This window comes from Notechis scutatus, chromosome 1, assembly GCF_049901735.1.
Source record: "Notechis scutatus isolate UNSWTSFEM ecotype Mainland chromosome 1, rNotScu1.2, whole genome shotgun sequence".
NCBI lineage: Eukaryota > Metazoa > Chordata > Lepidosauria > Squamata > Elapidae > Notechis > Notechis scutatus.
Genome location: NC_142009.1, coordinates 237,985,060 through 238,008,699, shown reverse-complemented (window position 1 = coordinate 238,008,699; position 23,640 = coordinate 237,985,060). Strand labels below are relative to the sequence as shown.

Genomic DNA, 23,640 nt, shown 5'->3' with positions numbered 1-23,640 from the left:
ACAGTCCTCACAAATTCTCAGCATGGTTATCTGAGTATTTCTGGACCTGTTCCTTTAAAACAAAAAAGATGCCTTGAATTAAACATGTTTTGTACTTACTTGAACCTGTAGTAGAAATGCCTGAAATGGGGAAAAAAGAATAATACATGAATCCCTTTTAATGAAAGGATTGTGCTTTATGCTGCTAAATTTTTGACCTTTCCCACATTCCTTTTATTACTTACTTGTAGTTGAAATTGTTGTAGTAGGGACTGAAATGGAGAAAAAAAGAATAGTAAGTCTTGGTTGGTTCATCTTAAGAGTTTTAGAGAAAATTGGCAAAGTTTCCACACTGAACACAGCTCAACATGGTATTATCAACCAAATTTCTATACAAGTTTATTGTCCTCCAAGGTAATAAAAAGAATTATTAACACTGGGAGCTTACTTGGGCTGGTAGTAGTGGTGGTGGTGGTTGTAGTAGTTGTAGTAACAGTGCTGGAAATGGTTGTAGAAGAGGAAAATTTGCATCCATCATATTTAATTTCCATGGTGCCATTTAGTGTGCATATTAGGTACACACATGAATCAGTTTTGTTAACAATGATGTCTCCTACGTTATACTCTTTGCCATCATAAACACAACACTCTGTGTAAAAAGATATTAACAAAGTTCAGACAGAAAAAAAATTCACAACCTGAGAGCTGAACAGTTGTTTCCTTGCAATGTTAGCTTCACTTCAAGAGGAATGAGTTCAGAAAAAAAAACTTCTCATGTTTTTTTAACAGGCCAGCCATATTCTAAAGGGCTTTGATCCAAAACCTTTAAAGTCTTAAGTGTCTTAACTTATACCTTTAATGACATCAAGAAGTGAACTGGTAACTAGCCAGCTAGAGTGCCATTTTATGGTTTGATCTTTTAGAGCCAGTTACAACCTGGGTTGCCATATTTGACCAGCTATACTTTCCAAAGAATCTTTAAGGGCAATTGTAAGTGAACTACATAATGATTTAATCAATAAGTGACAAGATTTGGGTTATATCAAAATGTTGCAGAACTATTCATAATGATATACCAGCCAAATTTTGAAAAAAGAAGGTATATGACCTGAGCAACATGTAGCAAAGCTGAATGGGAGCATGTCTCTAAATTATATATCCATTCCTTCAGAGAAATGTAATCCCATAGGCTGGTGAGAGAGCCTTATTCTTCAGAAAGAATACTTCTTCTTATCAAGTTTTAATCCCATTTTGTAACATCAAATTCTACAGATTTCAGACATCATTTCAAGATATGAATAGCCACATTAGTTGGGTGAGATGCCCAACTGGATAACATCTATCTATAGACATCTTATCCTATAGCCCTAGATCAGGGGTCGCCAACCTTTACCAAACTCATAATTTTAAATCCCGTGGACCACTAATATTTTGACTGACGGTGGTTTGCTGACATTGGTGGGAAAGTCGGTCCCATATTCCAGAGCTGCAGTAGTCATAGGACTGACCCTTTGGTTATCCCGGAGCTGCTCCTCTACCCGGGTGCACCGGCCTGCCATGGACAGGAGGAGCAGCTGCTCCGAGATGACCAAAGGGCCAGTCCTGTGACTACTACAGCTCTGGAATATGGGACTGACTTTCCCACCAACGTCAGCAAGCCACCCCAAAGTGGATTTCCCTCTTCCACTGTTGGTGTTACCTTCCAGTTCCAGATCGCGTGGCTCTACTCAAGGTAAGGTTTGCGCTCGGCCGAAAGGTGAGGGCCAGCGGCTGGGCGGGCCATATGGGTGGCGCAGCCTTGAGTTCCTGTGCAGCCTGGATTAATTGCTTTGGGGGGAGTGCTTGGGGGGGACATTTCTCTGCGGACCACCAAATTTTTCTCATAGCCCACCAGTGGTCCCTGGCCCACAAGTTGGCGATCACTGCCCTAGATTACTTCTCCCAGCAATTTCAAATAAATGTTAAGTGTAGAAATCTCTTAGATCTTTAGCAAACTACGTAGAGCACCAATTACATTGAACAGACTCTTTCACATCTACATTCTGAGTCTTATATGTGAGGTTGGATCTGAATAGCCACAAGCCAGTATCTCTGATAGGCAACCCACCATGAATAACAGTGAAAGCTCCTGAGAGAATTGTGAGAATCAAGGCGTACACATTCTGCCTTACCTAGGTTCTTGAATAAAAATGTTAAAGTGGCCAAAGCTGTTAGAGGGGCAAACCAAGCTCTGAATCTCATCTGAAATTGCCCCAGATAATCAGTTTCCTCCAGAAACTTTAATTCTTGTGCTATGAATCATTCTGTCACCTTGCCCAAAGTGGGAATTTGAGACAGCTTGATGGTCATTCATAGAATTCAGAATCCTAAAGTTGAAAGAGGTCATAGCGCAGGGATCTCCAAACTTGGCAACTTTGAGACTTATGGACTTCAACTCCCAGGATTCCCCAGCCAGCATGGCTGGTTGAGGAATTCTGGGAGTTGAACTTCACAAGTCTGAAAGTTGCCAAGTTTGGAGACCTCTGTCATAGAGTCTAACATCCACAATGCTCGATTCAGGAATTTAATTTCAAAGCATTCCCAAGTGATGCTGCCTAGGCTCTATTCAACTATCCAGTAAACACGAGCTGACCCTCTCCTGGATCGACTGGTGTACTGGTGTATTGTTGTAAGTATTTTCAATCTGTCACATTTTGAAAAGCCTTTTCATCAATGGATGAACTACTGCTTGCTTCAGGAAGTTTGAATATCCTCTGGCTGTTGTTACACTCTTTTGGCTAAAATAGTTTGGTAAGATTCAAACACACCGATAGTTGGCTTTGCTCTTTCAAAAGTTCCATCCTTGTTATCTGGTATAACAAACTAAACAGGATCTCATAATAATGGATGAGAGATGACTATTATCATCTCTTTTGAAACTGGAAAGGTAGAATCCATATGACAAAAAACATGAGAGACATTACCTGGAAAACCTTGGCAAAATACTCCCAAATCTGCTCTTCCCTTTGCTAAACAAGCCTCAAGAAGTTGTATACCTCTTCACAAGATTCTAAGCAATCAATTTACAGGTTGAAAAATATAATTTATAGCTGCCAGCATTATTCCATAGTGGACTTTACAATAAACTATATTATGTGCCTTATTGGATTCAGTTTGTATATCCAACTTTCAACCATCTCAGGTCTATATTAAAAGTTTCCCTCTAACTCAAGAACCATTATGGCTGTGTACATTGTCAGAGAACTATACTAAACATTGTACTACGAAGTATTAGAACTGTAGGATGGCTGGTAATTATAAATAAATAAATAAATATTTGCGCATAAATGTATATTTACTGGGACTTAATTTGACTTTCCTTAAATATACCATGTATAGAAAAAAGTTTCAAAATAAAGCTGATATTCTTAATATTTGAAATTTAAATTTTTTTAAAACAAACACCTCAAATCACGGCTTGCTCTTTCAAGAGTGACATATGGAAGCTGCTTGGGTTTTGTACAGGAAAAACATACCTTTGTCATGTTTACAGATCACATTTCCTGATGACTTGCAGTAACTGAAAGTTTTGAAAAAAAAACAGAAACAAAATATTTTAAGTTTTATTTATTTAGCAATATTAAACTTTAATATTGAAGTTTTGTTAAGTTTTTGTAGCCTGACTATATTCACTCTGCAATTGCTCTTGTGGTGCCTTGAATTCATCATGAAATTCTAATAATAAATGTAATTTGTTCCCATAATTTCACAGGACAGGAAGTTAACGCTGGCAGGAATAGATATTAGAATAGAGTCAGATCTCAGTAATGGCTATGCTGGCTAGGGAATTATGGTAGTCAAAGTCAAAATTGGGAAACACTGCCCCTTAGGGCCTACTTTTTGTTACCACCACCTATTTTTTTTACCATGTGCCAAAAAACTTTGGCAAAAACTGGTTGTTGTTGTTGGTTTTTTTACAACTAAGCTCCTTCGTTTTGCCAGTATTTTCTCTTTAAAAGGAAGGAAGAAGGAGAGAGATTGCTTCCTGACATTTTCTTTTTGTAGAAAAGATAGCCTTGCGTGTACATTGCTTTATATAGCATTTTTATCACAATATGACATTGAGTGAGGATTTTAATGGGGGCTATAACGTTGAACTCCCATAAAGAGAGGAAGAAATTGCATGAAACTATTCTTTAACTTTTTATACATAAAAAGCAAGCTGAATGACTTCTGGAGATTAGTCAAAACCCAAACTCTCAACTAGGACATCTCCATCTCCTTGGATTCCTCAGATGAACATCTCTCCAGATATAGAGGTTTTGTGGAAGACAGCTTCATGAATTGAATGACCCCAAAAGGGGAAACCTCTGGTCTATCATTGTCTCTTCTTGCTGCTACTCTCAAAGTTCCTAATAATCTCTTCCGAAAGATAAGGACCATTCAGAACAGCATACACAGTGGTTTTGCCAGTTGAGGGGGAAGGAGGGGTAAGGAAGCATGGGCATGACTTGCCACAATTCTTGTTCTTCTCCATGCAGCTGGGTTCCAACTCACTGGACACCAGTTCACTTTGCTAGCCAAAAGACCTTTTCCCGCTATTGCTTTATCCATAGTATGGTATTCTTAAGTCATCATAAGAAATAAATAGTGCATATGAAGCATTATGGAGCTTATAAAAACACACAAGGTGGTGATTATCTGACAAGCTCATTTTCTTCTATCAAATGAGTTTACTGACTTCTGGAGGAAGTAGTAGCTGGAAGAGAGAGTACACAATTTTGCATTCCCATCTCTTCTAACCTTTCGCCCTTTTCAATGTATTCTATCCTAAAGTGCTTTCTAATTTAGAATGCTGTTCTCGTCACACACTCACAGACAAATCCAACAGTTTGAAACTGAATAGTTTCAATAACGACATTTGTTTAAATGCTTTTTTTCTGTTCTTCCTCCATTCACTTTATATTTTCACATACCAAGAGTGGCAGAGTTCTGGGTGTTCATAGTTGGGGATGAGATGTCCAGGTGGATAGTAAATATCATTATAGTAGCAACCACATGTTTCCTTTGTTCCACATGATTCGGTCTCCTCATTGTAGATTGGATATTCTGGAGGACATCGTGGGTAGCATCCTATTGTCCAAAAAGATGCAATTTGTAAAATGGCAGCTATTATCTGTCTGTGTCATAGAAGCATTGCATGAAAGAGACATGCTCCAAAGACTTGATTTAAAAAAACAACCCTTTGATTTATATATCAGAAGGAAATGGAAATTATTCAGTCTAGAGAGCCAGTTGACTGGATGTCATTTATAAGGGACAGACACAATTCTGCACTTCTTCTATGTATGTTTATCCTGATATTTCCCTTGGAATAATAACACTAAGAATATACTAGAAAGGGGGCAAAAAAAGAGAATCCCCTTTTCATTAAAGACTGAGAGTCAAGACTTTGGTAGCTAAAGAAACACTCATGTCGTGTTTTATCTCTAATGAAATTTAGATCTAAATCTTTGGAACAGTTTTTTTTTTTTCAAAAAAGCAGTCTAGTAGACTAAGCACAGAAATAAAATGGCCAATTAGAAAGAAAAATCTTGTCCCTGGGCATTTAACAGTCTTCATTCTGATGAAGCAAAAGCTAAAAATCATTAATCAGAGACAAGGATGTTTCCTAAACTCCAAACCAAATACCAGGAAGGACCTCAGTGGCACCAACCCATTTTTGGCCCAAAAATAAATAAGCAGCATAGCTTTCCTACCAAAGTGGATCAGCTCACTGAATGACTTTTATTTTATGTTTGTTTATTGACCACCCAGCTGAATGACCCAACCACATTCCCCCAATTATTGGACTAACAAACAGTCCTAGAAGAACAAATCCACCAAAAATTAATAGGTCTTTTACCTTCTAAGAATGACACTGAAAAGTTGGTGCTGCCTTGATTGAGGATCTTGCAAGTTAAAATATCACGTCCACAGGGCTCATAGTGCCACTCACATATATCTTTATTAGGATTGTAGTATTCACAAAAGATTGCTTTAAAAAGAAAGTTGCTCATTAGAAAAGAAGGAGATAAATTTTTGCCCTCAAATCCTATGTAAGATATCTCTGTGTGACATCGCAGAAACTAATGAATAACACTACAGTTAGGTATCCTATAGATATATAGCTGAGGTATCATATAGAGGTATCCTACGCTGGCTGTCTTTAATGCTAACATTATCTATGTTTTTGGAGGAATCTTTAATAAAAAGTGCATGGACACATACTGGAAGCAGAATGATGGCTTTAAAGGCAATGATGCAAAGACTGTTCCATGTAATTTTTTTAATCTAAATTGACTTGTCAGTAACATGGAAACATAGAAAGCTAACAGCGGAAAATGACCTGATGGTCTATCAAATGTTGCCTTTTGAGGTTTTTGTATGTTTGCTTGCTTGTTTGCTTGCTTTTGCTGTTATATTATTATTAACTTCAATTCGATTCACAGCCTGGGAGTGGTAAAAATTTAACAGTTCAAGTCCTAACCAAAGACCTAAGAGCTGTTAGGGTAATGTCTGTGTATATAGGCAGTTCTGATATATTCAGGTCTAAAAAGTTCAAAATGTCCATGTATCAAGGCAGGGTATTGCTCCAAGGGCTCCTATTTCTTCCTCATAGTAGCTCAACTTCAATGTGAACACAATATTTTGTTATTTTTTTCTAGCTGTTTCTCTTCAATTTATGTATCCCATGGTACTGCAATATCAATGAACCAGACTTTTTTCTTTTCCACAAAGTGTGTTGTGGGCCATCCAAAAGTCCCGCAGGTTCTTGACTTGCTTATTTTCAAGAACTTTGTCAATTTTGTGTTCCTGGTAATTTTTGCTGCATTGAAACCCAAATTCTGGCAAAACTTCCAATGTATGATTTTGAGAACTTGATAATAATGTTTATTGTTATTGTGATCATCATCTGACGGTATCTGGCCTCAGGGATTCCTTATCACAAAGCTAAAGGGTTTTAGCAAAAAATGTCTAAGGTTTATTCAGAGAATAAACCTTACCAAGATTAGGTTTAGCTAAATTAAATAAACACATCTAGGCTTGTGAAAGATTATAGTCTAGGGTTTTCTAGATCATCATCCTTTGGGATAACTGGATATTGTATGCTTATCCTGGAACTTCAGTAGTTTTTCTAGAATGCTTACGGCATATATCTGGAGTTCTCCAGTGGACGCATGCTTCAGCTTTGATGCATTCATGCGCATAGGCAGCAACTGCAGTACAGAAGCATTCACAGTCTCCCCCGGTATCACAGGCACAGGCATCATGTACACAGGCTTCGTAGTATGGCTGTGGATCCACCTATTGAAAAATTACAGAATCACAGCATTTGGATATTTGCATGACTGCATTTTCCTCTGAACACAGAAGAGCTCAGCAAACGGATTGAGCAAGTTGATCTTCCAGTTATCTCCTTATGCTGCGTCACCTGTAAAGTCATGGAATCAATTATTAACCAATCCATTATCCTCCACTTAGAGACAAACAACCTACTCTCCAATAAACAATTTGGTGTCAGAAAAAAACTATCCTGTAATCTGCAACTCTTACACTGCAAAAACATATGGACTACACAACTCGATCAGGGCAAAGCAATAGACGCAATCTACATAGACTTCTGTAAAGCCTTTGATTCAGTGGTACACGACAAACTACTCCTAAAACTAAAATCTTATGGTATCTCTGGACAACTGCATAAGTGGATAGAAGCATTCCTGTCAAACAGACAACAAATGGTCAAAATTGGGAGTGTCCTATCAAATTCTGTACCTGTCAATAGTGGTGTCAAGGCAGTGTTCTAGGACCAACTCTCTTCATACTCTACATAAATGACCTCTGTGATCATATTAAGAGCAACTGCGTTCTCTTTGCTGATGATGTAAAGCTGTTCAATACCACAGACAATACTGCTACCCTTCAAAAAGACCTTGACTATGTATCAGAATGATCAAACAAATGGCAACTTCAAATCTCAACAAATAAATGCTCTGTCTTACATATTGGCAAAAAAAATCAGAAAATAAAATACAGGCTGAATAGTCAAGACCTTGTTGATGATCCAAGCTCTGTAAAGGATCTTGGAGTACTCACCTCTAATGATCTAAGTGCTAGAGCCCACTGTAACTACAGAGCCAAAAAGGCATTAAGAGTTGTTAACCTAATCCTACATAGCTTTTTCTCTGGTAATATCACACTACTAACTAGAGCATACAAAACATTTGCTAGACCAATACGCAAATAAAAGCTCATCAGTATGAAACCCACATTACGTATCTGATATTAGCACAGTTGAGAAAGTCCAGAAATATTTCACAAGAAGAGTTCTCCACTCCTCTACTTGTTGTAGAATACCTACACCAGACTTGAAATTCTGGACCTAGAAAACCTTGAATTACACCATCTTCGGTCTGATCTAAGTATGGTATATAAAATCATACATTGCAATGACTTACCTATCAATGAATACTTCAGCTTCAACCACAACAATACAAGAGCACACAATGGATACAAACTCAAGGTTAACAGCACCAAATTTGATTGCAGGAAATATGACTTCAGCAACAGAGTGGTCAATGTCTGGAATACTCTACCTGACTCTGTGGTTCCTTCCCCAAACCCCAAAAACTTTAACCTTAGACTGTCTGCTATTGACCTCACCCCTTTCCTAAGAGGTCTGTAGGGGGCGTGCATAAGCACCCCAATGTGCCTACCGTCCCTGTCCTATTGTTTCTTTTATTTTTCTTATATGTACCCATTTCATGTATTCATAACTATGTACTATTATGGTAAGCAATTGACAAATCAAAATAAAAAAATAAAATAAATAAAATAAGTCTACATGCAGTGGATGAATGAGGTTCCATCCCATTCACATTGGAAACACCAAGGTGCTTCAGGCCCTTAAAAGTTTAATTTCTCTCAATTCTTAGGGAAAGGAAACTGTATTTTTACTTAAAGTTTGCTTTCTTCACATAGCTGAACATTGCATTCTGGATCAGATGTATTTAAGCAAAGCAGTCTATGTGGAACCTAACATGGAATTATTTGAACCATAATTCCTGTTCTAATGGATTGGAATAAAACTAAGCACCATAATTTTCCCTTCCCTGAATATCATTGTTCAAAAATGATTACCATAATGTAATTACAAAACTATATTTAAAATGACAATACATTAGAAAATATATATCTGGAATGTTGTTGCATCTCTAAATTTGTATCTTGTGAAAATGTTCAGAATACATATTTAAATATGCATTTAAATGACATTTTTTTTAAAAAAAATAGTTAAATTAGTGTGGAAGCAGGAAGGAAAAGATTCATAAATTAATGTTTCCAAAATTGATACAGGGCAGCTATTGTTCAGATGCACAGCAACACCAATAGTCACAGTCCAAGGCTCCCCTATGACAGTGGTTTATTTTATTTTAAAGAACACTGCGTCAAAGCATTCCCTAATATGGTGTTTTTAAATTTTGGCAATTTTACAATGTATGGACTTCAACACCCAGGATTCCTTGACCAGCATTTTAGGGATTCTGGGAGATGAAGTCCACACATCTTAAAGTTGCCAACACCATATAACTCAAAACCAAACCAAACCAAACCAAAACTACTAACCTTGTGATGACATATTTTAAAAACTTTACTTTTGATAAGGCTGCACTCTTTCTCTGCCCACGCTTTCCGATGTGGCTTCAGCTCACAGGGCTCAATGACTACCTCTACATCAGGGCAAGCCGGATCCTTTTTCCATGAATTTCCAAATGTCAAGGCATTGACTTTGTCTTGAGCCATACTCCTTGTTGTGAAGTCATTGCTGGCTTTGTTATCAAAGTTACCACACAAACCACAGACTTTCCCCTGCAAGTAAGAAAAGCACGTCGTCAAAGCTAAAATAAATTTGAATAATTTTACTGATGTGGTTCATATTTCTACCATGATCCGTTGTGGAAATACAGGTAGTCCTCAACTTACAACTATTTGTTTAGTGACCATTTGAAATGACAACAGCATGGGAAAAAAGTGACTTGTGATTGTTTTTCACATTTACAACGGTTTACACATTTACAACGATGGCAGCACCCCCAAGATCATGGGATCAAAATTTGGATGCTTGGCAACTGGCATGTATTTATGATGGTTGCAGTGTTTCAGGGTTATGCGATGATCGCCTTTTGCAACCTGCTGACAAGCAAAGTCAACGGGGAAGCCAGATTCACTTTGAGACCATGTTACTAATTTAACAATTCCAGTCATTCACTTAACAACTGTGGCAAGAAAGGTTGTAAAATGAAGCAAAACATTTAACACCTATCTTGTATAGCAATGGAAATGTTGAGTTCAATTGTGGCCCTAAGTTAAGAATTACCTGTATTACGTCTAGGGTTCCAGAGGATGGGGAAAAAGTTAGTATGTAAGAAAACTGGGATAGTCTGCTCCTTCCTTTGCATGCACTATTCCAGATGACAGTTTTGTGTACAGAACTTTCCATATATAAGAAGAAGAAAGCAAACATAAGTGTGTGAAGAGGGAAAGAATTGGTCTGTTTACTTTTGAAATTAAACCAGATTCAATTTCAAAAATTCACTGTATTCCACTGTCATTTTACTTATTTAAAATAATCATTACCAAGTAAACAGCAATATCTTCATACCACACACACTAAAATAACTACAAACGGGTATGTATCACCAGCATGGAAAAAGAAGTTTACTGTAAATAAATAAATGAAAAGCTTTAAGTAAATCTGCATTAAGCATTTTACATGTTTGCCTTGGGCTGGATCCAGTAAAAGGTGTGCACTATTTTCCCAAGGCTTAGCTAAACTGGAGAGGAAAATATTTGTCTCTTCCTCCCATTTATTCTATATATTTAAATCCTATTTAAACATTATTCAGTGACTCCTCCCCGATGGGTTCAATAACTTGTTGTGCATATTGCATTAATCTACATTTATCAAGAAATAATAGTGCAAAATCATAATATACATAGAGATATATAGCATGTATTAAGACATAAATACTGTAACAAAATATTTTTAATATACTCATCCACATTAGTAACATAAAAATGTTATGCGGAAAGCGTTCTAGAAGCACTGACTTTATGGTAGGGCATGAGTTTGATGAAAATAGTTGTCTTCTTATCCCAGATGAGCATCACTCCATTGCTGGCTTCAATTACTGTATACAACCCAACTGTTCCACGAATCCAATATGTTATAGAGCTGTGGTTACTCCACTCAATTTTTTCGATGTGTTTTTCTTGCAGCTTCAGCTCTGTGGTCTAAAAGGAAGAAATACAATGGAGACTATGTGACGAAAACAGAAGATGGAATTTTAAATAGCCCCTCCTACTCAGTACACTCAAAGAAGAGTGGATTAACACATTTATTATGTTTTTTGTTTAGGTTTACACTTTTTGGAATGCAACCCGTTTCAGCCCACGGGTGAGGTAGAATCAAAAAGAGAAGTCCATTCTCTATAAAGCAGTCATCAGAATAACCCTTCCTGTATAGGAAGGCAAAAGCTTATTGATTATAAAAAATAATAATAAAGGCAGAATAAAATAAATAAATTTAAATTTGTTGTTAACGCTTTGTTGTTAATAACATAACACGACCAATCCTCAACTTTCAACTGAGTTGTCAATCTAGCAAATTTAAATTTCGTATGCCATGTTACTTAATGTCAGTCTTGAAAAAGTAGAGTGGAGTCCAATTTGTTCAAGACTTCAAAGCATTTTCTGGTTTCTTTGGGTAGGAAAGGTTGCTTTCAAACAACCTTTCTCAGGCATATTCGTTTCTGTCCTCGATACATACCCCCAGAAACAATTTAATGGCCTTGGAGCAGGTAACTCCTGTTGTTCCACAGGGGACGTTCTCTGTGATCACACTAAATGTTCCTTGCTGGTTACCACAGTAATCCTAGTGGGCATAGACAAAAACAAAAGAGAGTTAAAATTAATCAAAATAAAAAAAAAGTAAGGTTTCACATTTTACTCACAGACCGATTCTGGACAATGTGCAGTTAATCATTCCTTTTTGTTTATGAGAACATTCATGTCTCAAACCATTTACTAACCAACTTCCCCTACCCACCCAAAAAAAGCATTTAACGAGCTAGTCTTTAAAAATAGCATGTTTTATTTGGCTGAAAATTATTGTATCGGTACCAATTTGGTCATTTAATGTCATAATGTGGTCATAGTCACAGGCACAATGAGGCAAAGTAATTGATAAACCATTCAGATAAGGTTCATTCGAAGAACTGTAACCCAGGAAACACTTTATTATTGGTACAATATTTGAAATGGTCAGGAGATAAAATCAACAAACATGGAGATTGTAAAATACAAACCCCAAAGAGTCATTGCAAAGGAACTCTTCCAGCTTTTAAAACACCAACACTACAGTTCCAGATGTCCAAAATATTTTGTGAGTCAGTTGAAACAACAGAATAGATTATGGTAAAACTTGTTTTAGCTGCAATTTAGTTTCACTTAAATGTAATGGCATCCATATGGGAAGTCAAACAGATACTAACTTAAAGAAGGTACCCTGTTAGGATCAAGATTTGGCAGGACATAGATAAACTAGGCCAGCATATCTTACCCATTAGGAATTCCTGTTTTAAAAGGTGAGAAGTCTTTTTTTTTGTTTGAAACAAGAAGGTATTCTTGTGCCTTGAACAAGAATACCTATTCTTGTGCCTTGAACAAGAATACCTATTACCAGTAAAGATATTATCAACATTGAATGAAATAAATTTCAAAAACCATCCAAAGAGTTGTTAAGTTGTTAATGTTTTAATTCAGTATCATGGAATTCAATACAAGTCAGACTTTTTGAAGTTTGGTAAAATAATTATGTGCAAAAAAAACTCTTAATGCAATTATTGCTGGGTAAGAAGATTCCATGGAATGAAATTCTGATGGATATTCGTGGAATAAAATTGACAGTCACTTCAAATGTATAATTTGGGTTACTACAAAACTTGGTACCAGTAACTGAATATTACCTGAGAAGCCACGTATTCACAGTGACCATCAAAATCATAGAATTTTCCATCAAAGGTGATGAAATGGCCACTGCCATAAATGGTACATGTCCCATAACACACTATGTTGGTGCATTTCCAGCTTCCTTTTTGGCAGGTACTAGAGAATATCAAAGAGAGAGAGGGGGGGAGGGAGGGAAGGAGTAAGACCAGCTATATCTCTCAATGTAATGCTTTAAAGGTACAGATCAAAATATTAATGATGTGAAATAAGAAATGACTCTCATCTTCTATTTCTATTTTGTACATAGCATATCCTACCATGTGTTGCAGCCAACTTTTATTTTTTCTCCATTGGAATAAAACACCTGGTTATGAATACAAGGGCAGTCATCTTCTGCTACACATCCCCCTCGGCCATCATCAATCAAGCCATCAGGGCAAATGCATCCTGAGATACATTCAGTCTGGAACTATGGGAAACAAGGATAATACCCACATGATTATTTCATAGCAACCTTAATACGATCTAGCCAATCAAAATTTTCATGCCTTACTTTTGTTCATATATATATTTTGGAAAGACAAATCACACTCAAGTGCACTATTTAAAGTGCATCACCAACTTGGAATCAGTATGGGCTAAAGTTAGATATGGAGTTGTGTCTCAAAATCTTTCAACTACTTGAAATATGCTTGGGAAGAAATTGCTTTCTCATTTCTACAGGGGCATATTTATTCCCTCCAAAAAAATGGAAGAATTCTATATATGTTGGTAGGCCTCTTGCTTTTAAATATGAAATGGCCAGTGACTTTACGTTGGCACTTTAAGCAGTGGCTTGGTTCATCTCCGTATTCTCTTAGTGCGGGGATCTTCTAACTTGGCAGCTTTAAGACTTGTGGACTTCAACTATGACCTCCAGTCATGTTAGCTCACGAATTCTGGGAGTTGAAGTCCACAAGTCTTAAACTTACCAAGTTTGAAGACCCTTGTCTTAGTGGAATTCACTAAAGATAATAGCTTCGCAGCAGAAATCACTATCAAAATTACATCACTTTTGGCATACGGGTGTAAAAAAAAAGCCAGAATGGAAGAAAGACATACGTGATCGGTTCCCAGCGTTTGACAGCTAAGTTGTACTGGCGTTTGGGAAGACCAAGAGTCAAAGTTGTTGCAATCAAAATATGTCTTATTGGATGAACATTCTGAAAAGGAAAAAACATGGTTGTGAATAGGTAATAATAATAATAATAACAACAACAACCACCTTACTCAGAACTGCCTATATACTCAAATGTTACCTTAACAGTTCTTAGGTTCTCAATTAGGACTTGAACTGTTAAGTTATTTTCCAGTCCCAGACAGTGACTCTAATTATTATTATTATTATTATTATTATTATTATTATTATTATTATTATTATTATTATTATTATTATTATTATTATTATTATTATTATTATTATTATTATTATTATTATTATTATTATTATTAATGTGCCTAAAGACCTAGGCAAGCACTTAAAAGAATTGGTGCTGACAAGATCACCATTGGTCAGCTGCAGCCCGCATAATCCGCCGATACATCACGCAGTCCTAAACACTTGGTAAATGTTCAACTAGTGATTTGTGATATGAAATCCAGCATGGTTATCTTGTTTGCTGTGTATACTGTCACTTTTGTGTATAATAATAATAATAATAATAATAATAATAATAATAATAATAATAATAATAATAATAATAATAATAATAATATAATGAAAAGCTAATAAGTTCAGAAGGAAGTGGCTTTATGGTAATCCATGTCAAAAGGAAATTTTCAAAACAATGAGTCATTCAACACATAGCTCAAATTGAAAAAATGTGTGTATTATTAAAATATACCTACCGTGAGGGTGTATATCCACTGTTACACACTGAAATCTTCCATTTCTGCAAACACTAAAAATAGCAAATAAAAAATAAAAAATGGGGGCAGGATAAATAAAATGACAAAACAGTAGCAATAAGAACTTTACAAACAAATGGCAATTTATATACTTTTAATGGAAGTGTATTTATTACAGTGATTTCTTGAATCCCTGAATGGTATATCAATAATAAAGAATACAAGGAGCCAAACTAGAAATTTCAGTGATTTGATAAGGACTGCCACATAATTTCATATGTTTATCATAATGTTTTAAATGCACAACATTCCTGTCAACATTCCTTCATTTTCACGGATCCACCATATAAATAAATGGTGGATAATTAATACTGTACCTGTGGTATTACTCTTTAAAGTTATCACAAGAATTCAAGCATTCTGAACTTGAATTGTTTCCCCTCTTCCCTAGAAATATATTCCACTGAAACACTATACAGGTAATCCTTGACTTGCAACAGTTTGTTTAGTGACCATTCGAAGTTACAATGACACTGAAAACAGTATGACTGCTTTTCACACTTGTGACCATTGCAACATCCCCATGGTCATGTGATTTACATTCGGATGCTTGACAACTGATTCATATTTATGACAGCTGCAGTATCCTGGAGTCATGTGATCTTTTGTGACCTTCTGACAAGCAAAGTCAACGGGGAAACCAGATTCACTTAACAATGGTGTTACTAATTTAACAACTGCAGGGATTCACTTCACAAATGGGGCAAGAAAAGTTGTAAAACGGGGCAAAACTCACGTAACAAATTTCTCACTTAGCAACATACATTTTGGGCTCAGTTGGGATCATAAGGAAAGGACGTACTTTTAAATAGGCACGTCATGTGTATAAGGTTGCACTTGCAACAGAGGTGGTATTCAGCAGGTTCTGACCAGTTCTGGAGAACCAGTAGCGGAAATTTTGAGTAGTTCAGAGAACCGGTAGCAGAAATTTTGAGTAGTTTGGAATACCACCTCTGACTGGCCCCACCCCCATCTATTCTCTGCCTCCTGAGTCCCAGCTGATTGGCTGGGTCTTCTTTTGTTGCCCTGCACAGGAGAACAGAGCTGGAAAGCAGGTTAGTGGGATGGAGAGGAAATGGGGATTTTGCAGTATCTTTCCCCTGCCACACCTACCAAACCATGCCACAGGCACCAAGCCATGCCCACAGAACCAGTAGTAAAAAAAATTGAATGCCATCACTGACTTGCAATATATGTGTTTCATTACCACCCTTACTGAAGGATTTCTAAATCACTGCAAAGGGTAGTGATTTTCAACATGTACTATATATTTAGTTCTATCTTTTGGTGATTTGAAGAAAGAACATCCCACTGAATTGTACCAAATAATTAATTCAGTTCCCTGAAATGTGCTGGTGAATTCTCCATCCAGGTTTAATCTGCAAATGTAGCTCAGCACTTAAAGTTCTCTTGTGCTGAATGCCCATCTTCTCATCAAACTGGAACAGAGGAATCAGTTTTCACAACATACCAGCGCTTGTCGTCCTTCATGATAGAATCTCCAGGTTGTGTATATAAGCCTTTATAATGACAGGAGCAATCAGACATAGACACGCAGATGCCTTTCTCATTCACATAGGTATTGTCTGGGCAGCCACAGCCATCGACCGCAGTGAAACCTTTCAAGCAGTACTTATCTCCATCAGAAAGAGAACGGCAGGACTGTTGGCATGTGGTTAGATTGTAGTGGAAAACTTGGTTGGCTGGACAAGAAGTTACTTCTTTGTCTGAATTTAAGGGAGAAAATCATACATTCATAAATAAGCATCCGAGATCCATTGGATACAGATTCTGCATTCTTTTATGCTACTTTCCCATCTACCAAGCAGCATTTAAGATTTATTGTATCGTTATTGTAAACTATTCAGAATCACTTAGTAGAGGAGGGCAGCTATAGAAATTAAATAGATGGATGGATGGATGGATGGATGGATGGATGGATGGATGGATAGATAGATAGATAGATAGATAGATAGATAGATAGATAGATAGATAGATAGATAGATAGATAGAACTGACTACTAATAAAAGCATTACACCAACATATAAAGGTAGGGAATGATTAAAAATAGATTCTGTGATCTAAAGCTTTATGAAGTTCTTCTGAATGTGTTAATCATGATCCTATGAACTTCCCTGTTGCTATAAATAGTATATCTTAGTATTTTTCCCTCAGATGCAATTTATCTAGATATGCCATGTTTTAGGACTGGATTAAGGCCAATTGAACACAGTCCCAGAGTGGTGCCCCTTCCATTGCTTAACCAATAAGTCCTTAAGATTCAATTAGTGATGAAAATTAAAATTGAGTATGCCAAGGGAAGCATTAAAGGCATGATAGCTAAGTGAAGAAATTCTGTGGGTTTCCCTTGGAGCCCTAAGCACATACTTATTTTGCTTAATTGTTAACCCAGGGCCGTCCTGTTTTGATTTTTTTTAAAAAAAAAAAGAGGCACTGATATCAATGGATTAAGGAAGAAGGGAAACATGTTTGTCATACCCAGTCAGAATGAAATTGGAGATACTTACTGCAGATCTCTTTTCTCCAGCCCCACAAAAGGACTCCTTTGAGAGTACAGGCTCTGGCATATGATGATAGGGCAGCACACAAACATTGTTCATTGGAGTTACAATTGCAGGTATCATACTTGCAACGCTGAAACAAATAGCAATCAAGGAAACAGTCATCCCAGATTAATGAGAGGAGTCAATGGATGAAGAACAGGCACTTGAGAATAGCTATCGGCAGAATGCAGCATTCTATTCCACAATTGCAATGGAAGTGCAGTGACACAACAAAAGACCTGCGTTAAGAATGGTACATGCTTTTAACCTTCTTTCTCTTTTTTTCTCTTTCTTTTTTCCTTCTTTCCTTTTCTTTCTTCCTTTCTTTTCCTTTGCTTAGTTGTGTATGTACTGTTGGTTGGTTTTAATTGTAAAAACTAATAAACTATATTTTAATTTTTTTTTTAAAAAAAAAGAAGAATGGTACAAATTGTGATGGGAAGAATAATACAGAGCAAGAAACTCGTATTAGGAATGGCCTGTTTTCCCACTCAATCTGTCATCCTCCATATGAGCTCAGACTCCAGCTCCCAAAATTCCTGACTAAAGGCACATCTAGAACAATGTTTCTTTACCTTTGTCTGCTTTAAGATTGGTAGACATCAACTCTCAGAATCCTAGGGTCTGAAGTACACCAACCATAAAGGTGCTGAGACTGAGAAACACGGATCTAGAGAGTTTACATAAGGGAGGTTCCTTTTCCTTTTCTTTCAAAATCTAAGCTGAACCAGAGTGGTTCCAACCATTTCCCACACACATATTGGAGTGTACTACTCCCATTTTATTAAAAAAAAATGTGTTTTTAAAAGCTGAAAACAGACTGTGTTGCATCTCCCAGGGCAAACCACCTAAAGGAAAGCTACTGCCTTGGTTAAAAAATAGAAATTGGCTGCAGTGCTGTACTGGAGCTCAAATAGATGCATAAACACTAAAACAAAAACCATTGCCATTTGAGTATGCCTGAAGCCAAGTTCTTAAAAAAAAAATGCTTAGTAAACTACGCAGAAAGCCTCAGGTTTTAAGTGACCTAAATTAAGTCTAAAATATTGGATGATCAGCAAGATCTTAAAAATTCATACCTTATAATAATCTGTTGGCTCAATTGCTGAATGGCATCTGGCAAAAGGACCTCTTGTACTTTTCAATAAAGAGCACCAGTATTCAGCATATTTTTCTATACCAGAGAGAGCAATGACACTTGGTTACCAGCTATTTAATGTTTTTTTCTGTTTCTCATATGATGTTTCTGGCAGTATTCTACTGTTCAGATATTTTGATCACCACACAGTAAAGGAAAGCAAAATGAGCACCTTAAGCATTGCATACATAGCTCTTATATTGAAGCTGACAGCAATGAATTTGTGCAACCCTATGCAATGGAATGTATAAAACAATGGATATTATGAACTACCAGATCACCAGAGAACTATACTGCCTCTGTAGGTTTAATCTCCCTAATCTTTACTTGTTTGGAAGTAGAGAGCATCATCAGAAGAAAAATATATTCTGTAGGAAGCATTAAGCCTGCCATCCATTTTCACAACAGCAATTGGCAAAATGGAAATTTTCTCTATCTTCAGCAGCTGGGTTGTTTTTTAATGAATCTTCTAAAAAGAGAGCTTGAAAATTGCTGCTAATACTCAATTGAAAGCCTTTGGGTTAGCAGAGATATATGCAACACATGAAAGACTACAGCTTGCAATTAGGACCAGACTTGGAGATAGGCTATTTATTATCTTGATGTTAGTGGATTTGGGAATTTATTGACAAAAGCCACTCATCCCTTACCATTCTCAAGACTCAGAGAGCAAGGGTGTTCCAACTTATCTTCCATATCACTACAGCTAGCTTGTGCTTTCCAGGAGTTGGCAAAGGAAGCTCCTGTTGCTTCAACCACTCCACCTGAGGCTTTTAAATCATCACTTTCTACTCCATTGTAATCTCCGCAAAGTCCTGTTGATAAAAACAACAAATGAATGTCTTGGTTGAAACTTGTTTTTGTAAGATTTTCTGATTATTAATAGCAATAGCATTTAGACTTATATACCATCCCATAGTGCTTTATAGTCCTCTCTTACAGAGTCAGTATATCATCCCCAACAGTCTGGGTCCTCATTTTACTGATCTCAGAAAGATGGAAGGCTAAATCAACCTTGAACCCCATCAGGATGTGAGCAGTGAGTCAGCCTGCAATACTGCATTCTAACCACTGTGCCATCACGGCTCTATAAGTTCCCATTACACCAAACAGTAATTCTAAACCAACATGAACATTACTAGGTAGTATGTTTTGTTTTGTTTTACATCAGTTCTTACTTATGTCAATGCTCCTGATTGTATTATTGCAAGAAAGTTAACTTCTGAGGTGACCCTTTTTAGTCAGAATGATAAATAAGGGAATAGGAGAGTTGGGATTTCAGAGAAAAGTGTATCCAACATTGAATTTTTTTAGGCCTCTTCATGTTAACATTTTGAATCAGCACTATTAAACACTCCAAAGTAGCTTTGTTTTATATGAGAACAAATTATTGTGAGATTATTTCACATATAGAGACATTAAATGGATAAACATCAAACTGAACAACATACTTAGCAACAACAAAAAATCTTAAATATTGGGATATACATTATAAGGTGGAAGAGCCACAAAATAAGTTAATAGCTTGGCTGGTATTCCATTCTATTGTAGAAAGTTAGCACCCACCCCTCTCCTAGAAGAATGAAATATTCTAGGAAATATTAAAAAGGCAGAATATTATATCTCCCTGAATGAGAAAAGGAGAAACATGATCTTGGAAAGCAGCCCCCACCTTTGTTAATAGCCCCAGAAAGACTAGCCATCCTATCTACAAAACAAAAGGCCTTCAGCTCCAGGGTGATAGGATTAGCCCTCCCTCAAGATCCAAACCAGGACAAAAACCATTAAGCCATAATAGGAATTGCCTAACACCCTTTCAAAACACAAGCCCCTTCCTTACGTCACCCAGCACAGTTCAACCAAGCTTATCTCAGACATATTCCTAGGATTTGCACATGATCCCTACAGCAGCCAATAGGATATATGTCCTTGCCACAGGATCAGGAAGCTCTAGGGCAAGGCCCCAAGAGAGGGTATAAATATATATCTGTCTCCCTCCATATGATCAGCTACCCAGAATCACACATGCTTGGTGCTGCTGCTTCACCATTAAACCATCCTTCCAAGCAGCCTCATGTTTCCAGTGTCTTTCTTCCCACTTGGAACTGAACCCAGATGGAGATTTCTTCCAACACTACTATTCAAAAGTTGGATAGAAGAAATCCATTCAGATATCAGATAGTCAGATAATCAGAATTGGAAGGGTCCTTATAGGTCATCTAGTCCAACCCCTCGCCCAAGTGGGAGACGCTACACCATTTCTGACAAATGGCAGTCCAATCTCTTCTTGAAAGTCTCAAGTAATGAAGCTCCCACAACTTCCGAGGGCAAGCTGTTCCATTGGTTGATTGTTCTCACTGTCAGAAAGTTTCTCCTTATTTCCAGGTTAAATCTCTCCTTGTTCAGTTTCCATCCATTATTCATTGTCTGGCCTACAGGCAGGGATGGGATTCAAATTTTTAACAACTGGTTCTGTAAGCATGGCTTAGGTGGTGGGCGTGGCTTGGTGGTCATGTGACTGTGTGGACATGGCTTGGTGGTCATGTTATTGGCTGGATGTGGCCAACTCAGTATTACTCACATCAAGGCACGTATCTCCTCGCCTGGCGTCTCATGACTGTGGGGATGCTGTAACAGTCGCAAGTGTGAAAAATGGTTATTAGTCTTTTTTTTTTCAGTGCCATTGTAACTTTGAATGGTCACTCCACACAAGCAAAGTACCAGCAAAGGAGGGGGGGAAAACTCCAGAGAAGTTCCAGAGACAGGAAGTCTAGTCCTGCCAAGAATGTAATAAGGGTTAACGGAGAGGCAGTTTCTGTAAGTAACACCGGCGAGGGGTTGGACTAGATGACCTATGCCTTCCTTACAGGATTAGGCCAGTAATTTCTTCTAACAACCAGTTTTCCAAACTGCTTAGAATGTTAACAACCGGTTCTAGCAAATAGGTGGGAACTGGTAAAATCCCACCCCTGCCTACAGGCACTTTAGAAAATAGCTTGACCCCTTCCTCTCTGTTGCAGCCCCTCAAATATTGGAACTGCTATCATGTCTCCCCTGGTCCTTCTCTTTACTAGACTAGCCAAGCCCAGTTCCTGTAACCGTTCTTCATATGTTTTAGTCTCCAGTCCCCTAATCATCCTGGTTGCTCTTCTCTGTACTTTTTCTAGAGTCTCAACATCTTTTTTGTAATGTGGTGAACAGAACTGGATGCAGTACTCTAGGTGTGGTCTTACTAAAGCTTTATAGAGTGGTATTAGTACTTCCCTTGATCTTGATTGTATCCCTCTGTTAATATAATTTAGGATTGAATTAGCTTTTTTGGCGGCGGCTGCACATTACTGGCTCATATTTAGCTGGTTGTCCACTAAGACTCCAAGATCCCTCTCACAGTTACTGTATTGAGCCTGGTTTCACCCAGTCTATATGTATACTTTTGGTTTTTCTTGCCTAAGTGTAGGACTTTCTCTACACTGACTTTCATTTTGTTAGATATGGCCCAGTGTTCTAGTCTGTCAAGATCCATCTGGATCTTGAGCCTATCTTCTTGGGTGTTAGCTATTCCTGCCAGCTTAGTGTCATCTGTAAATTTAGTAAGTTCCCCTTCTATTTCCTCATCTAAGTCGTTAATGAAGATATTGAAGAGTACTGGGCCTAAGATGGAACCTTGTGGCACCCCACTGCTTACTGCCCTCCATGTAGACTTAGACCCATTAAGGACTACTCGTTGAGTATGGTTTGTCAGCCAGTTGCAAGTCCATCTAGTGGTGGTGCTATCTATTCCACTTTTTTCTAGCTTACTAAGAAGTAGATTGTGGCCTACTTTGTCGAATGCCTTGCTGAAATCTAAATACATGAAGTCCACAGTACTTTGCTGGTCAACTAATTTAGTCACTATGTTGAAGAATGAAATAAGATTGGTTTGGCATGATCTGTTCTTAACAAACCCGTGCTGATTGCTAGTTATTACTTTGCTTGTTTCTAGATGTTTCAAAATCTTTACATTTCCTCTAATGGTAGATAAAGTTTTGACTTGCCTTGGAGAGTTCCCTTGGCAAAATCCTCCATAATGAGAAACAGTTGCATCATTGGGGACAGCTGGATCTGCATTTTTAGCCCATAATTTGTGAGCACAATAGTGTAGAATGATGATGGCTGGGAAATGGAGAAACTACCTAGAAAAACAAAGGGAAAGTTTAGTCAACCTGTGCCAAATGTAATCAATTTGTCTTCTATCTTTAATGTGAAAGGGGAGAAAATAATATTAAATGTCTTTCTCCAGGAGAGTAAGAATAGTTAACTAGAACATTGATGTTTGTTTTTTTAATGGGGAAGAAGACAATGAAAAATGAAAGAGTCATGAATTATAAGTCATTATTAAGCACATTACTCTCAGGGATAAGTAGCTACTGAATTTATCATGGAAATACATCTCAATCTCCCTTTTCAATATCTCTTTTATTTGACGGTATCCCACATGTCAGTGATCCTTTTGTTCTTAACTTATTTAATATCTTAAAGCCCAAACAGAAGGCTGTCTAGACCAGCGGTTGTCCACCGGTGGGCCACGGCCCACTGGTGGGCAATGGAAAATTTTTGGTGGGCTGCAGAAGAAATGGCCCCCAAAAGCAATTAATCTGGGCCGTGCAGTTCTTCCACCTCCCGGCTCTCTGAGGGACCCTGGAGTGAGGCCCCTGAGATGCACGCACCAACCAGCTCCTACACCTGCCGGTGGCGGCAACAGCAGTCCCCTCCCCCAGCACCCGCTGTCAGCTCTTCCCCACTAGTTCTCTAGCTTTGAATTGCTCCCATCTCTCTCTCTTTCCTCCCCCCCCCCCCACGTGCAGGCAGGAAAGGAAAGGGAGACGGAGCCGTGCACAGCTCTCCCCTTTTCCAGCCCTTGCTGCCTCTCCCAACATCGAAGCCTCGGAAACGCAGGCAAAGCCGCCACAGCGGTAGGTGTGTGTGTGTATCATGTATGTATG

General features: G+C 37.7%; 1 protein-coding gene and 1 long non-coding RNA gene across 2 annotated transcripts in view; both read right to left on the bottom strand.

The window, feature by feature from the left end:
- The window catches only part of MUC2 (mucin 2, oligomeric mucus/gel-forming), a 66,907-nt gene that overhangs the window by 28,571 nt on the left and 14,696 nt on the right, over window positions 1–23,640 (bottom strand). Inside the window, exons 12-26 of the mRNA XM_087949197.1 lie at window positions 22,693–22,830; window positions 19,309–19,473; window positions 18,600–18,694; window positions 17,485–17,611; window positions 16,427–16,682; window positions 14,896–14,948; window positions 14,110–14,210; window positions 13,326–13,477; window positions 13,026–13,164; window positions 11,828–11,932; window positions 11,110–11,292; window positions 9,625–9,867; window positions 7,149–7,305; window positions 5,864–5,995; window positions 100–120 (exon numbers count right to left, since the gene is read on the bottom strand). Of these exons, the coding sequence (XP_087805323.1) occupies window positions 100–120; window positions 5,864–5,995; window positions 7,149–7,305; window positions 9,625–9,867; window positions 11,110–11,292; window positions 11,828–11,932; window positions 13,026–13,164; window positions 13,326–13,477; window positions 14,110–14,210; window positions 14,896–14,948; window positions 16,427–16,682; window positions 17,485–17,611; window positions 18,600–18,694; window positions 19,309–19,473; window positions 22,693–22,830 (2,067 nt within the window). The remainder of the gene's footprint in view (window positions 1–99; window positions 121–5,863; window positions 5,996–7,148; window positions 7,306–9,624; window positions 9,868–11,109; window positions 11,293–11,827; window positions 11,933–13,025; window positions 13,165–13,325; window positions 13,478–14,109; window positions 14,211–14,895; window positions 14,949–16,426; window positions 16,683–17,484; window positions 17,612–18,599; window positions 18,695–19,308; window positions 19,474–22,692; window positions 22,831–23,640) is intronic.
- On the bottom strand, window positions 437–5,085 carry LOC148133285 (uncharacterized). The gene is made up of 3 exons (XR_015746640.1): window positions 4,935–5,085; window positions 3,495–3,538; window positions 437–628 (listed from the first exon to the last, which is right to left on the bottom strand). It is a non-coding gene; the product is annotated as an uncharacterized LOC148133285 (long non-coding RNA).